The sequence below is a fragment of the Diabrotica virgifera genome, chromosome 3 (assembly GCF_917563875.1).
Source record: "Diabrotica virgifera virgifera chromosome 3, PGI_DIABVI_V3a".
Lineage (NCBI taxonomy): Eukaryota > Metazoa > Arthropoda > Insecta > Coleoptera > Chrysomelidae > Diabrotica > Diabrotica virgifera.
Genome location: NC_065445.1, coordinates 98,469,462 through 98,482,776, shown reverse-complemented (window position 1 = coordinate 98,482,776; position 13,315 = coordinate 98,469,462). Strand labels below are relative to the sequence as shown.

Sequence of the window (13,315 nt, the reverse complement as noted above, 5' to 3'; positions counted from 1 at the left end):
GGAACTAGCTACATAATTAGGTCAAAAGACCTTAATGTAATAATAATTATGCCATTTAGGCTACAAAAATGTCGACAATAAGTCGATGTCACAAGAAATTAAATTGCAACGGTATTACAAAGTGGTCTTCATCTTGGCCTCAAACTGACAGACTAAAATATGACATTGAACGGATATTGACAAGACCTTCTAGGGAATTTTATGTGTATGTAGTTATATTGTATTTTAGAAATGCAAAAAATATAAAAAATATTTTTACTTAACTGAATGAATTTAATTAGATATTAAATAAATGAGTAAGAATAAACAATTTAAATTAATAGTCACATGAAATTATTTATGAAAATTTCATGGCGGTGAAAGCGAAAATTTTGCCAACAGGTAATGACGTCACTTGGTAAAAGAAGAACAAAAAGGAAAATAAGCTGAAGAAAAATAAATATAAAATAAAAAGAAAATTATTAGATAATAATTATAAGGTAAAAGAATTAGTGAATAAATCTGGAATTTGGCTATAATGAAATGTAATATAGTTGATAGTCATAATGTAACAGTGAGTAACTTGAAATTAGACAACCAGTTATACTGTTACATTATGACTAAACTATATTACATTTCATTATAGCCAAATTCCAGATTTATTCACTAATTCTTTTACCTTATAATTATTATCTAATAATTTTCTTTTTATTTTATATTTATTTTTCTTCAGTTTATTTTCCTTTTTGTTCTTCTTTTACCAAGTGACGTCATTACCTGTTGGCAAAATTTTCGCTTTCACCGCCATGAAATTTTCATAAATAATTTCATGTGACTATTAATTTAAATTGTTTATTCTTACTCATTTATTTAATATCTAATTAAATTCATTCAGTTAAGTACTAATATTTTTTATATTTTTTGCATTTCTAAAATACAATATAACTACATACACATAAAATTCCCTAGAAGGTCTTGTCAATATCCGTTCAATGCAATGAACTGTCAATACGGATGGAATAGGCACAAAGACAACTAATGCAGCCACGATACAAGAGAGAGGTCCTAGAGAGAGACAGACAAGGTGGTGGAAACTTTGACAGGCCGTGTAATTTGAGTTGCCTATATCAACTTAAATCGGGGAAATATAAAAGTCTAAATATAAAAGTAACATAAAAACATAATCAAGGACTTCTTCACTTTGTATAAAACAGTCACTAATTTAGTATTTAAATAGTTTTAAAATTATTTAACTCCCAAATACTTTAGGAAAGTAGGTATTTGTTTTGATAAATACAAATAACAATTCTGAAAAGTATCTAAACACCAAGTATGGCACTGTGTACTCTATTTATCCCCTAAATACAAAAAAGTGGTTAAATTTTGAAATATGTACTGCCAATCAGCATTAGGCCTTAGCCAAGTGAAAATATTCAACGAACTGTAAATACTGATTCAATCGGGTCCATTTATATAGGCAACTCAAATTACACGGCCTGTCAAATTCTCCACCACCTTGTCTGTCTCTCTCTAGGACCTCTCTCTTGCATGTTGGTGTCAATCTTGCTTCACTATTTGAATGGGACATGGCCATTCCATCCGTATTGACAGTTCATTGGTTCAATGTCATATTTTAGTCTGTCAGTTTGAGGCCAAGATGAAGACCACTTTGTAATACCGTTGCAATTTAATTTCTTGTGACATCGACTTATTGTCGACATTTTTGTAGCCTAAATGGCATAATTATTATTACATTAAGGTCTTTTGACCTAATTATGTAGCTAGTTCCAACTACTTTGGATCTGAAGTAAGTAACCACATGTTGTAATTTTCCTAACTTTCAGACAGTCAAATTTCATCTTGGCTTTTTTAATACAGTGGTTTGCTTATTTTAGATTTCTACCACCTGATGATGGACTGATTGGTCCGAAAACGTTTGTGATTTTATCCATCTTGGATCATTTTTAGAAAAAATTTTTTAATAAATTATATACCACCTACCTACATGTGAGGTTTTTACTTCATTAGTAAATATAATTTTAATACTTAAAATAATACCAAAAATTAAAAATAACGTTAATACGTCATTTTTATGAACTGGAGCGTGCCCGCAATTGCTTTTCTCGCGAGGAATCGTATAAACTCTAAAAAACGTCATTTTTCAACAAAAAAATTATATCATAATTTTTTCATGGGCTGTTCGTTCCGTGCGTGACCATGGTGGGGATACACGAAACTATGCCAGCGCCCGTAGCGGCGAAATATTACAATTTGGGCGAATAATGATTGAATAATAATTTTTTTCAATAGATATTTCGCTTACCCCATTATTGCCGTTTTGATTTTTATTATTTATATTTTAATACTGACTTTCTTTCCTTCTCGATCTGGTGGTATATTCCTATCGTCATCTATTTCCATTTTGTGTTACACTGACACAAAATTAATAGTTCAATAGACCCAGCTAATGTTAAAATCTGGTACTAATAATTCACACTCCTAATTGCTTTCGATATACACTTAATTAATGTTAACACCGACAACTATAACTATATAACGAAAAAGTGAAGAAAACCCGTTAAAATTGATATTTTCTTCAGAGAACTACCAAATATCCGCTTTTTAATCTAACGTTTATTTGTCACTCGAACTTGTTTGTATAACAAATTTGATCAAAAATGGTAAATAAATATTATATTATATAAACGTCATATATGTCATGTGTGTATATGTATCATATGTTTAACGTAAAATTGTGTTCGCCAAAAATGTCAGGCGACTACGCTAGGTGTCGCGTCAGTCATGCACGGAGTAAGTAGTCTTTCGAGCTTCTGCTGTATTTTCGTCAAATTTTAAAATCATTAAAAATAGTAAATTCTCGAAAAATAATGTTAAACCGTCATTTTTTGACTAACTGAAGCCATAGGCGTAACCAGGGGGGTTTGGGGGTTAAAACCCCCCTATTCGGATGTACTTTGAGCTTCATACGGTTAACACCATTACTATTCCATACTCCCCAGAGACCATCAAGTAGTGGTAACCCCCCCCCCTTGGAATTATCCTGGTTACACCTCTGACTGAAACGTCCCAGCAATTGATTTTCCCTTGAGGAACGTAGAAAATCTAAAAAAAAACGTTAGAATTTCTACACCATTTTAATAGAAGTATAACTTCTTACGTGCGTACAAAGTACACACACATTCTTTTTTTCTATATTAATGTAGGTTTTCTTTAAAGACAATCGTAATAAAAGTCCGTTTGATGTTTAACAGTTTTAATTAACAAAATAGATGACTAAATTATTGATACCATTAAATTGATGAAATGTAAAAGTGTAAAAGTGTGTAATTGCGACCAAAATCTTACGTGTTCTTATTCTTACAAAAACGAAATGTATTTATAGATAATTTGAGTCTAATCAATATAATACCCGTCTTAATTCATCTTTTTACGTCGAAATTTCTTAAGAGCGCGTCTGTTGTCGCTGTGATGTTATAATCGACTGAATGTATTCATTCCCACACAACCAAAATTCCCTTACTGCTAATCTTCGTCTATTCATGGTTTAATTCGTTTTCGTGAGAACTACCCTATTAAAATGTGTTCAAAGGGCTCTACTTGTTATTTTTATGTCTTAAGGACGATTGAAAATAAACACAATCTTCTTACTGCCACCCGCCGATTGGTTCCACCCATCTGTCCACACATCTGTAGCTGTGGGCGTCGACCGACGTTCGTTCGTTTCGTGTTTGTACTAATAATTACAGAAATATTATATACAGGGTATCTTAAAAATTAAGATAAAATATTTACAATTCTACATTAATAAGTCCAAAAATATATATATAAAAACTATTTAAAAAGTCAGTACAAGTATAAACTCACTTTTGTCTCTGTTCTCACAACTTTTAACACAACTTAACAACCATAACCATAATAATAAAAATGACACATTCTTTAACCACAGCCGCCATATTAGATAATTTTTGACATGTCATTGAAATACAAAATCAGAGCAAACGTATAGGTATAGTCGGTTCGCTAAACTTAGACACAACTGGCTAGTGATTTTAGTCGGTATTTTTTTGTTTTTGGCCAATTTTGCCAAAATTGGCAAAATTATTAAATATTTAGTAATTATTAACTAATTAATAATTATTTTTTTGCCAATTTTAACAAATTGGCCAAATTACTTACTAAAATCACTAGCCAGTTGTGTTTGAGTTTAGCGAACCGACTAGTATATCTGCGCGTAGTACCAACAATTTTGATGAATTCGCGCACATATACATTCACTCCTAATAGTATCTATAACTTCAAAAAAATCGAGAAAAATATATTTTCGCTACTTTGATTTTATTACCCATAAAATACTAAGGCATACCTAATATAAATTTTTACAAAATATTTTTAAACCGTTTTGTAGCAGTATTAAAAATTTCGTTTGTATTTTATAATTTTAACACCCCCTAACCTTTTTTGGGTGCTCTTATGCAAATAGATAAGTTATGCCAAATCGATTTATTTTAATCCCTAAAAATCGTGGTATAATTTTTGACCAAAATGTTTGTGACACCCTGTAATTCTTCATAATTGCATTATTTACAATTATGCAGAAATAAGCTCTAAGTCCCGTATCGGATATTTAAAAATCACCCAATGTAGTTCACAATTTTTTAAAAATATAAAACTTTTAGGTGATAACAATCTTCTGTATCTTTATGTTCAAAATGTATTTCAGTGGACAGTGGTGGATTATACATATTTCCTCACAGCACATTCAACACTCACATTAATCGGTAAGTAATGCATGATTTGGAACCAAATACAATATTTGTATAATACTCCAGTAATATCATATATTGTACAGTGTAATTTATTATTATGCTGTACACTCATACTGTTGCTGTGGTTGATTATAAGAAAGCGTTTGATCAACTACAGCACGTCAAGATGATGCAAATACTAAAAGAAGCAGGAATTAACAACCAAGATCTGAAGATAATTAGAAATCTTTACTGGAACCAGACTGCAAACCTCAGAGTTGAAGGTGAACACACTGAATATGTGAAAATAATCTGTGGACTTTCAATTGAGTAATTATTAGGGCGGTCTGAAGCAAAGAGGTTTTCAACATATTGCTTCCATATTTCTAGAATCTTTGTTTGGTTCTGAGATCAAAATTCCGTTAGTGTCAAGTATGTCCGTTGCTGAGCTGTTGTATTTTCTTTTATTTTTCATTTCTTTTATCTTCTTGTACATGTAATCGTTTTGGTAATCGTATTTCTTTCATATTGTTCAATTTCTTTGCATTTTTCCGACAGCCATTCCTCTTTAACTTCTCTGATTTTTGTTCTTACCTTTTTGTGTATTTCTCGATACCTACTTTGGTTCGTTTTTGTTTTTGTCCTTCCGTCGCTCTTCCATCATGTTAAGGATATCCTCAGTCATCCATTCATTTTTCTTCACTTTTTCTTGTTTCAATATCTGCGCACATGTTGTCTGTATAGCCTGCTCAATTTCATCCCTTTTTTACTTACTTCAAATATATTCTCATTTATCCTGTTTAATTTTTGTGTAAGGATTCTTGCACTTTTCCTTTAAGGCCCATCCTCGATAATTTTAACTTTAAATTTCTCTATTTCAAAATTTCTTTCTGTACAAAACAAAATATATTCATGAAATAACACTCTTTACGTCATTCTGATGTTTTCTCAACCCCAGTTTAAAAATTCGATTATACCTTAGAGTCTTAGAGCATGGAAAATTTTATACCCCCAAATTTTCCATGCTCTAAGGATTATACAATACACCCCCTAGAGTGAAAGGTTCGGGCCTACACAATGAAAGGATTAACGTGATTTAGATTGTAAACTTTTATATAAAAGAAATTTAACAAATTAATGTATAGTGATATATTTTGAGATTATTCATCATATTTTAGTATTTGCATATACAGAGTGAGTCTGTAATTTGGAATAAATTCAATAGTTCAAATACTACCTAATTGGTTTTTTAAAAATGCTCAAACCTGTCGATTATTATTTCAAATCTGATTTTTTACATGCAATAATAATGTATACAGGGTGTCCCAATTTAGAGATACGACGTCATCGTTAATTTTCTTAAATGGCACCACTCTTATTTTGATGGCTATTTAGATAGGGCGTGTAAAGTTATATAGGTATAACTGAAAATATCAAATTTTTATTTCCTACATTTACAAGATAATAAAAAATAAATTTGTGTCTGTAATGTGGAATAAACTTAATAGTTCAAATACTAATTGATTTTTTTTTTGAAAAATGCTCAGGCCTGAAATTTTTTACATACAATAACAATGCATATAGGGTGTCCCAATTTAGAGATTTAAAGATAACTTTACACGCCCTATCAAAATAGCTATACTCTGGGCTAATTAGCAAAATTCATGGAAAAGTTATTTACCAGCAATTTTATTGCTGGAATCGAATTATAAGATCCCATATATTAATAATATAGGTATGCAAAGTCCGCAGATAGTGTGCTACTTTTTTTATAAACAAAATGGCACCGACAAATCGTATTTTTTTCAATTATTGCTCTATAACTCCGAAGATTTTAACTTTACAACAAAAACACCCAAATCAAAATTCACCGCAATTAAATTCTGCATAGATATTTGTTTTTCCCGATTTATTCCGACGAAAATTTTCCTTGGAAAATGCGGGCTTTCCCAACAAAATCTGTAATTTTCAAATAAAGTCAAACCCCTGTAAAAAGAGTGACGCACTACAACTATCTCGGCACCACAATAAATGAAGAATGGACGAACAACCAAGAGATAAGAGCACGTATCGGAAAGGCTAGATCTACCTTTAACTGGATGGGGGCCTTCTTCAAGGGCCACAACCTCTCTCTTGGCATAGAAGTAAGAATGCTGCGATGCTACGTCTTCTCTGTCCTTTTTATGGTGTTTGAGATGTGGCTATATCGGAGAATACTTAAAATCCCGTGGACTGACCGAGTCACAAATGAGGAGGTCCTCAGAAGAATGAAGAAGGTCCGAGAGGTACTGACCACCATCAAATCCCGAAAGTTAGAATACTTGGGACACCAGGAAGAAAAGAACGTCCTGGTTAAAGAACCTCAGAACTTGGGCCACCACAACATCTGTGCAGCTTTTCCGCGCTGCTCCAGATAAGATAAAGATTGCTATGATGATCGCCAACATTCGTTCCGGATAGACAGTTCAAGAAGAATGTCTTACATTTCTAAAGGAATGCTTTTTGTTGATTTATTTATTGCTCTATTTTTCTTCTAAGCGGTCTTGATCAGACCTTGACCGTACTAAAGGCAATACGACAACAATAATAATTATCTTTCAGAAATAATACTGCCTAAAAGTCCACTTTTGAAAAGTCATTATAAAAAACTGACCGTAAAGGCGTATACTGCTTAAAGGCTCAGTTACACGACGCTAGTAACTTCTACGAGTCACTAAAACCGAGTACTGGCTTTTAGTAGGTAGGGGAAACCGGGGTGGAACGGGCTACCGGGGCAGAATGGGAAACCGACGTGATATTACCTACAAACGACATAGACGCGCGAATATCACACAAAACGCTTAGTTCGTCTCGTCACGTCGAGTCGTATGAAGTAGTCGTTGTCAATCTGGGAGTACGCATGGTTGGTGTTTTATCGGAGATCAAAGAAGAAACCTGTAAATTCTAATTTTTTCGTTGTGTCGCTAAGGTAATTATACTGTTTACTATTCTTTTTTTCGAAATTAACCTTACATGTTTGTTTCAATATACTTTTAGCTCTCTAAAACTGTAGTAATGACTCGCGTCCAATAAACATAACCTATTATAACACTAATGTTTCTGGGAACGGCGTTGTCTGGGGCACAATGGGGTATACCCCATTCCGCCCCCGATTATATTTAGTATTGATAAATATTTTTCTTCTCGTATTTTCTCGTTTGAAATTCTCGTATTGATTATATTTTTTATTGATCGCAGATGGTACGTAACTACAAAAAGAAAAACACTCGGCAGTCGTGGTCTACCGATGTTATGAAGCAAGCTGTAGATGCGGTTATCAGTGGACAAATGGGATATGTAACTGCGTCTAATCGGTTTGTTGTCCCATCATCAACGCTGGAGCGATATGTTCAGAAAAGTCGGGAGAATCCAGACGTTGTCATTGATAAAACGTCAGGAAAGTATAAAACTGTTTTCACTATTGAGCAAGAGCTCATCGAAAGAGCTTTCACGTTTATCTGAAAGATATGCAAAAACAACTGTTCGGCATGAGTATGAGAGAGTTTCGCCGACTAGCATACCAGCTAGCAGAAAAGAATAACTGCAAGCATAACTTCAACAGAACATCGGAAATGACAGGAGAAGACTGGTGTAAAGGTTTTTTCAAACGTCACCCTGATTTAAGCTTAAGAAAACCCGAAGCAACTTCTGGAGCACGGGCTATGGGATTCAATAGAGTAGCAGTATCGAATTTTTTTAATCTGCTTAATGAAAATCTGGGCAAGCACGAATTAGATGCCACTAGAATTTTCAACTGTGATGAAACGGGTATTAGCGTGGTTCCCAAGCAGTTTTCGAAAATAATAGCTGTTAGAGGACAACACTGTCACAGCCGAAATATGTTGCTCAGCTGTCGGATGTTACATGCCCCCAATGTTAATATTTCCGCGAAAAAAGAAACAACGTGAATTTGAAACAGGTCTCCCACCAGGAGGCGGAGGCTGAAGTTAGCGACTCTGGTTGGATAACTGCAGAGATTTTCGTAAAATGGCTACAACAGTTCATTTTGTTTTCTAAAGCGACGAAATAACACCCACTTTTGTTACTTCTGATCTAGCACGTGACAATGGTGTGTTAATATTGTGCTTCCCTCCACATTGCTCTCACAAAATTCAACAATTGGACGTTGCATTCATGAAGCCCTTGAGCTTGTATTATGAGGATGAAATAAGGAAGTGGCTCAGGTCGCATCCAGCTAGAGTGGTTCAGCTTTTCGACATATCAACACTTTTTGGCCAGGCTTTCTTAAGTGCAGCAAATATGAGAACTGCCAATAATGGCTTTGAAAAATCTGGTATCTGGCCATCCAATATGAATAAATTCACCGATGATGACTTTCTACCATCACCAACAACAGATATTCCCTTGGAAAATCCTGTTGGCAGTACAATTTAGGAAACATCGCCGGCTATGCCAGAGACAACTGACTTAACGCCAACTACACCAGTACAGAAGCAGTTCTCCTCACCCCATGTTCATCCCACATCCCTAGTTGATCATCCTGTCAAAAATAATCCATCCGTACCGACAATTGACGAAAATCTTCCCCCACCAATGAATGTCCCTAAACCCGGATGTTCTTGGATGCCCGATTCCCCTGTTCGTATTAATGCCGACACAAATTTTTCAGTCACGTCGCGAAGAGACCTAATTCCGTTGACCAAAGTTAAAGCCGGAACAAAAAGAGCTGTAAAAAAGCGTGAAAAGACTGCTGTCCTTACCGCCTCAACTTATAAGGTTCAACTGGAAGAATCTTTAAAAAAGATGAAACCTATAAAGGAAGCTAAAGAGAAAAAAATTGAACAGAGATTAATGTTTCAAAATCATGAAAACAAACCCAGAGAAATTGAAACTCAACGAAAAAGGAAAGAAAATAAGAACAAGTAATTGGACTTCGTAAGCCCTAGGTTTTCACCCAAAGTAATCGAAAGTAGAACTGGAAGTCGATATTTGAACGCTTCGTGTAACTTTGCGTCGATCGATATACGATTTTACTAATTTTTAGTCATTTTGGCTAAACTTTGGGTCATCATTGTTTAAACAGAAATGACTTCAAAAGAGGAACTAAAGATTAAAAGTCAACTTTTCAATACGCTTCGATTGATGTGTTACATTATGTACTATTTCTGCGACTATAACGGCACTTCTGGTTAGAACTTTTTAAGCGGAAATGATATAAAAACCAAAACCAAAATTTTTTCTCATCTTGCTAAGGCACGTCGAATGTCGATTATACTATTTCGGTGACTTTAGAACAGTTCATACGGTTGCAACTCTAAAACCGGAAGTCCGATGTCAAATTTCTCATCTTTAGTAATTCATAATTTCTCATTATTGGGTTATAAACTTTCATTCGACACCTCATTTGTCATTCTATCTGTATTAATAATGGAGGAGTTGTATTCGCGGACGGAAAGACAGATGAACAGACAGTCATGAAACCGGACGTATATATTTGTTCTCTTCTTGCGAAGTAGCGTCGAATAATATATCACGTGTACTATTCCGGTGACTTTAAAACAGTACTTCTGGTCGCATTTCTAAAACCGGAAGTCCTACGTCAAATTTCGCATATTTAGTACCATCCTTGGATTATAAGCTTTCATTCGACACCTTGATTGTTATTCTACGTGGTTATAGTGACGGAGGAATTATATTCGCAGTCGGACGGACAGACGGATAGACAGCCTAGGTCAAATTTCTCACATTTGGTACCATCCTTGCATTATAAGCTTTCATTTAACACCTCATTTGTCATTCTACTATACTGACGTAGGAGTTATATTCGCGGTCGGACGGACCGACGGACAGACAGCTTAGGTCAAATATCTCACCTTTAGTACCATCCTTGGATTATAAGCTTTCATTTGACCCCTCATTTGTCATTCTAGCTGGTATAATGACGGAGGAGTTATATTCGCGGTCGAACGGACCAACGGACAGACAGCCTAGGTCAAATATCTCACCTTTAGTACCATCCTTGGATTATAAGCTTTTATTTGACACATCATTTGTCATTCTACCTGGTATAATGACGGAGGAGTTATACTCGCGGTCGGACGGACCGACGGACAGACAGCCTAGTTGAAATATCTCACCTTTAGTACCATCCTTGGATTATAAACTTTTATTTGACACCTCATTTGTCATTCTACCTGGTATAATGATGGAGGAGTTATATTCGCGGTCGGGGAGACCGACGGACAGACAGCCTAGGTCAAATATCTCACCTTTAGTACCATCCTTGGATTATAAGCTTTCACTTGACACCTCATTTGTCATTCTAGCTGGTATATTGACGGAGGAGTTGTGATCACAGACAGACAGACAGACAGACAGACAGACGGACGTATTCAAAGTGACGTCTACACACTAAAATCGTGGTTTTCAATCGGCTTAGCGGCAATTTTTAGTATTCAAGTTGTTTCGCTTATTTTTTGCAAAGATGAGCACTGGTATTTGCTGGATTGCTTTCTATTTACTCCAACTCCAACACCAATTTACACAAGGAGAGTATTAAAAGTCGGTACTCTCGGTACTCGGTTTTAGCGACTCGTACGAGTTACTAGCGTCGTGTAACTGAGTATTTAGTTAGAGTTCATCCATACAGTGTTGGACTGGATCACATCGTCCACATTATTCGACTCATTTAAAATCTCTAAAATCGCGCTGGAATTGGCGAGCTGGAATGAAAAATAGATCGTCGTTCCAGTCAACTGGACTGGATTGATCATTGGAATCGTTCATTCCAGTGCAGGTTCATATTATACCAGTGGCATTCCACCGCTCTACTGGAATGTAGGACTGGAATAATGTGAACCTGACATAAAAGTAGTAAGTGAGTAGCAAATTATTACTTTTTCCAGCGTTCCGTAAATGTTAAAAGCATTGGTAGCAAAAAATTGCATCATAATTAAAAAAAGTATATTATATTAAAATAGCCAAGATTCTCAACAGTTTTAAAATGACGAAGAAAGGAATTATGTGAATTTTCACAAAACGGTTTAATCATTATGTTTAAGCGGTTACAATTATTTCACCATGGGATATAAAGCCATGTGTATTATTATCTTAGACAATAAAGAAGATTCCATAGTCTTACTTCAAGACTATTTTATAGTGCATTCTAAAAGCAATTGGAGCCAATGCACTGAACTTTTGTACCTGTATATTATGTATTTAAGAGAATTATCATTACTTTTTTTTTTGTTTTTTAGGTAATCTATTGGGACTTTGTTTATTTGTAAAGATTTTAGGCACCGGTGATCTTCTTATTTTGCTTATCACAACGTTTACAAGAATTGTATCAAACATTATACTGGGATGTGCAAGATCTTCTTTTGTCCTTTACATAAGTGAGTACTTAGTTATTTATATATATATATATATATATATATATATATATATATATATATATATTTCTGTTGTCTATACCAGGGGTCCGGACCGTGAGCTACTTTTGTCCGGACCGTCATTAAATTCAGAATATATCGTTTGGCAATTTTGAAAATGTTTGGCCATGAAATTGTATACAGTAAGGTCTCGTTTTATGCGGTGGATACGTTCTACAGAAAAGCGCATAAAAAAATCGCATAAAAAAAGACTTTACTTGCATTGAAAAAGTGGGGATACGTTCCGTAGTTTTCTAAAATCACATAAAATGGTGGACGTTTGTCCACCAAAAATTGTATGTGTTTGATGTTTTTCCCCATTAGGCCAATACTCTGGGCTAATTAGCAAAAGTCATGGAAAAGTTATTTACCAGCAATTTTATTGCTGGAATCGAATTATAAGATCCTATATATTAATAATATAGGTATGCAAAGTCCGCAGATAGTGTGCACCTTTTATTATAAACAAAATGGCGCCGACAAATCGTATTTTTTTCAATTATTGCTCTATTTTAACTCCGAAGATTTTAACTTTACAACAAAAACACCCAAATAAAAATTCACCGCAATTAAATTCTGTATAGAGATATGTTTTTCACGATTTGCTCCGACGAAAACTTTCCTCGGAAAATGCGGGTTTTCCTAACAAAAACTATAATTTTCAAATAAAGTTTTAGGTAAGTAATTATTAATCAATAATTAAATATCTTAGTGACATCAAAGATTTCTTGGTATAGATTGTAATTCCAGAAGCCGGTGAAAATTAAACGAATATTTTAGCAACAATTCAATTGTTAATTAACAATTTACGATCGCAATAATAACCAAAATAATCATGATACATTGATCAAACTTATAAAGATTATAAAGATGAGATGATTGTTTAATATTTTATCGACAAAATATAAATTTTTCTTTTTTTGCATAATCTTTAAATTTTGAAAAAAAAATAGTCATAATACGTTGGTCTAATTAGTAAAGTACAAAGAAAGGTTATTTACCAGCAATGTTATTGCTTTAATCGAATTGTAAGATCCTATATATTATTAATATAGGTATGCAAAGTCAACAGAGAGTGTGCTACTTTTTTTATAAACAAAATGGCGCCGACAAATCGTATTTTTTTCAATTATTGCTCTA

The 13,315-nt window shown here is 34.0% G+C and overlaps 1 protein-coding gene across 9 annotated transcripts in view; it reads left to right on the top strand.

The window, feature by feature from the left end:
* LOC126881986 (uncharacterized) overlaps positions 1–13,315 on the top strand; it is a 159,499-nt gene that overhangs the window by 131,697 nt on the left and 14,487 nt on the right. For 8 of the 9 annotated variants that reach the window (XM_050646746.1, XM_050646739.1, XM_050646742.1 and 5 more), the window contains 2 exons: positions 4,677–4,778; positions 12,002–12,139. In XM_050646746.1, coding sequence (XP_050502703.1) covers positions 4,677–4,778; positions 12,002–12,139 — 240 coding nt within the window. The remainder of the gene's footprint in view (positions 1–4,676; positions 4,779–12,001; positions 12,140–13,315) is intronic. The other variant, XM_050646748.1, reaches the window with a different exon arrangement.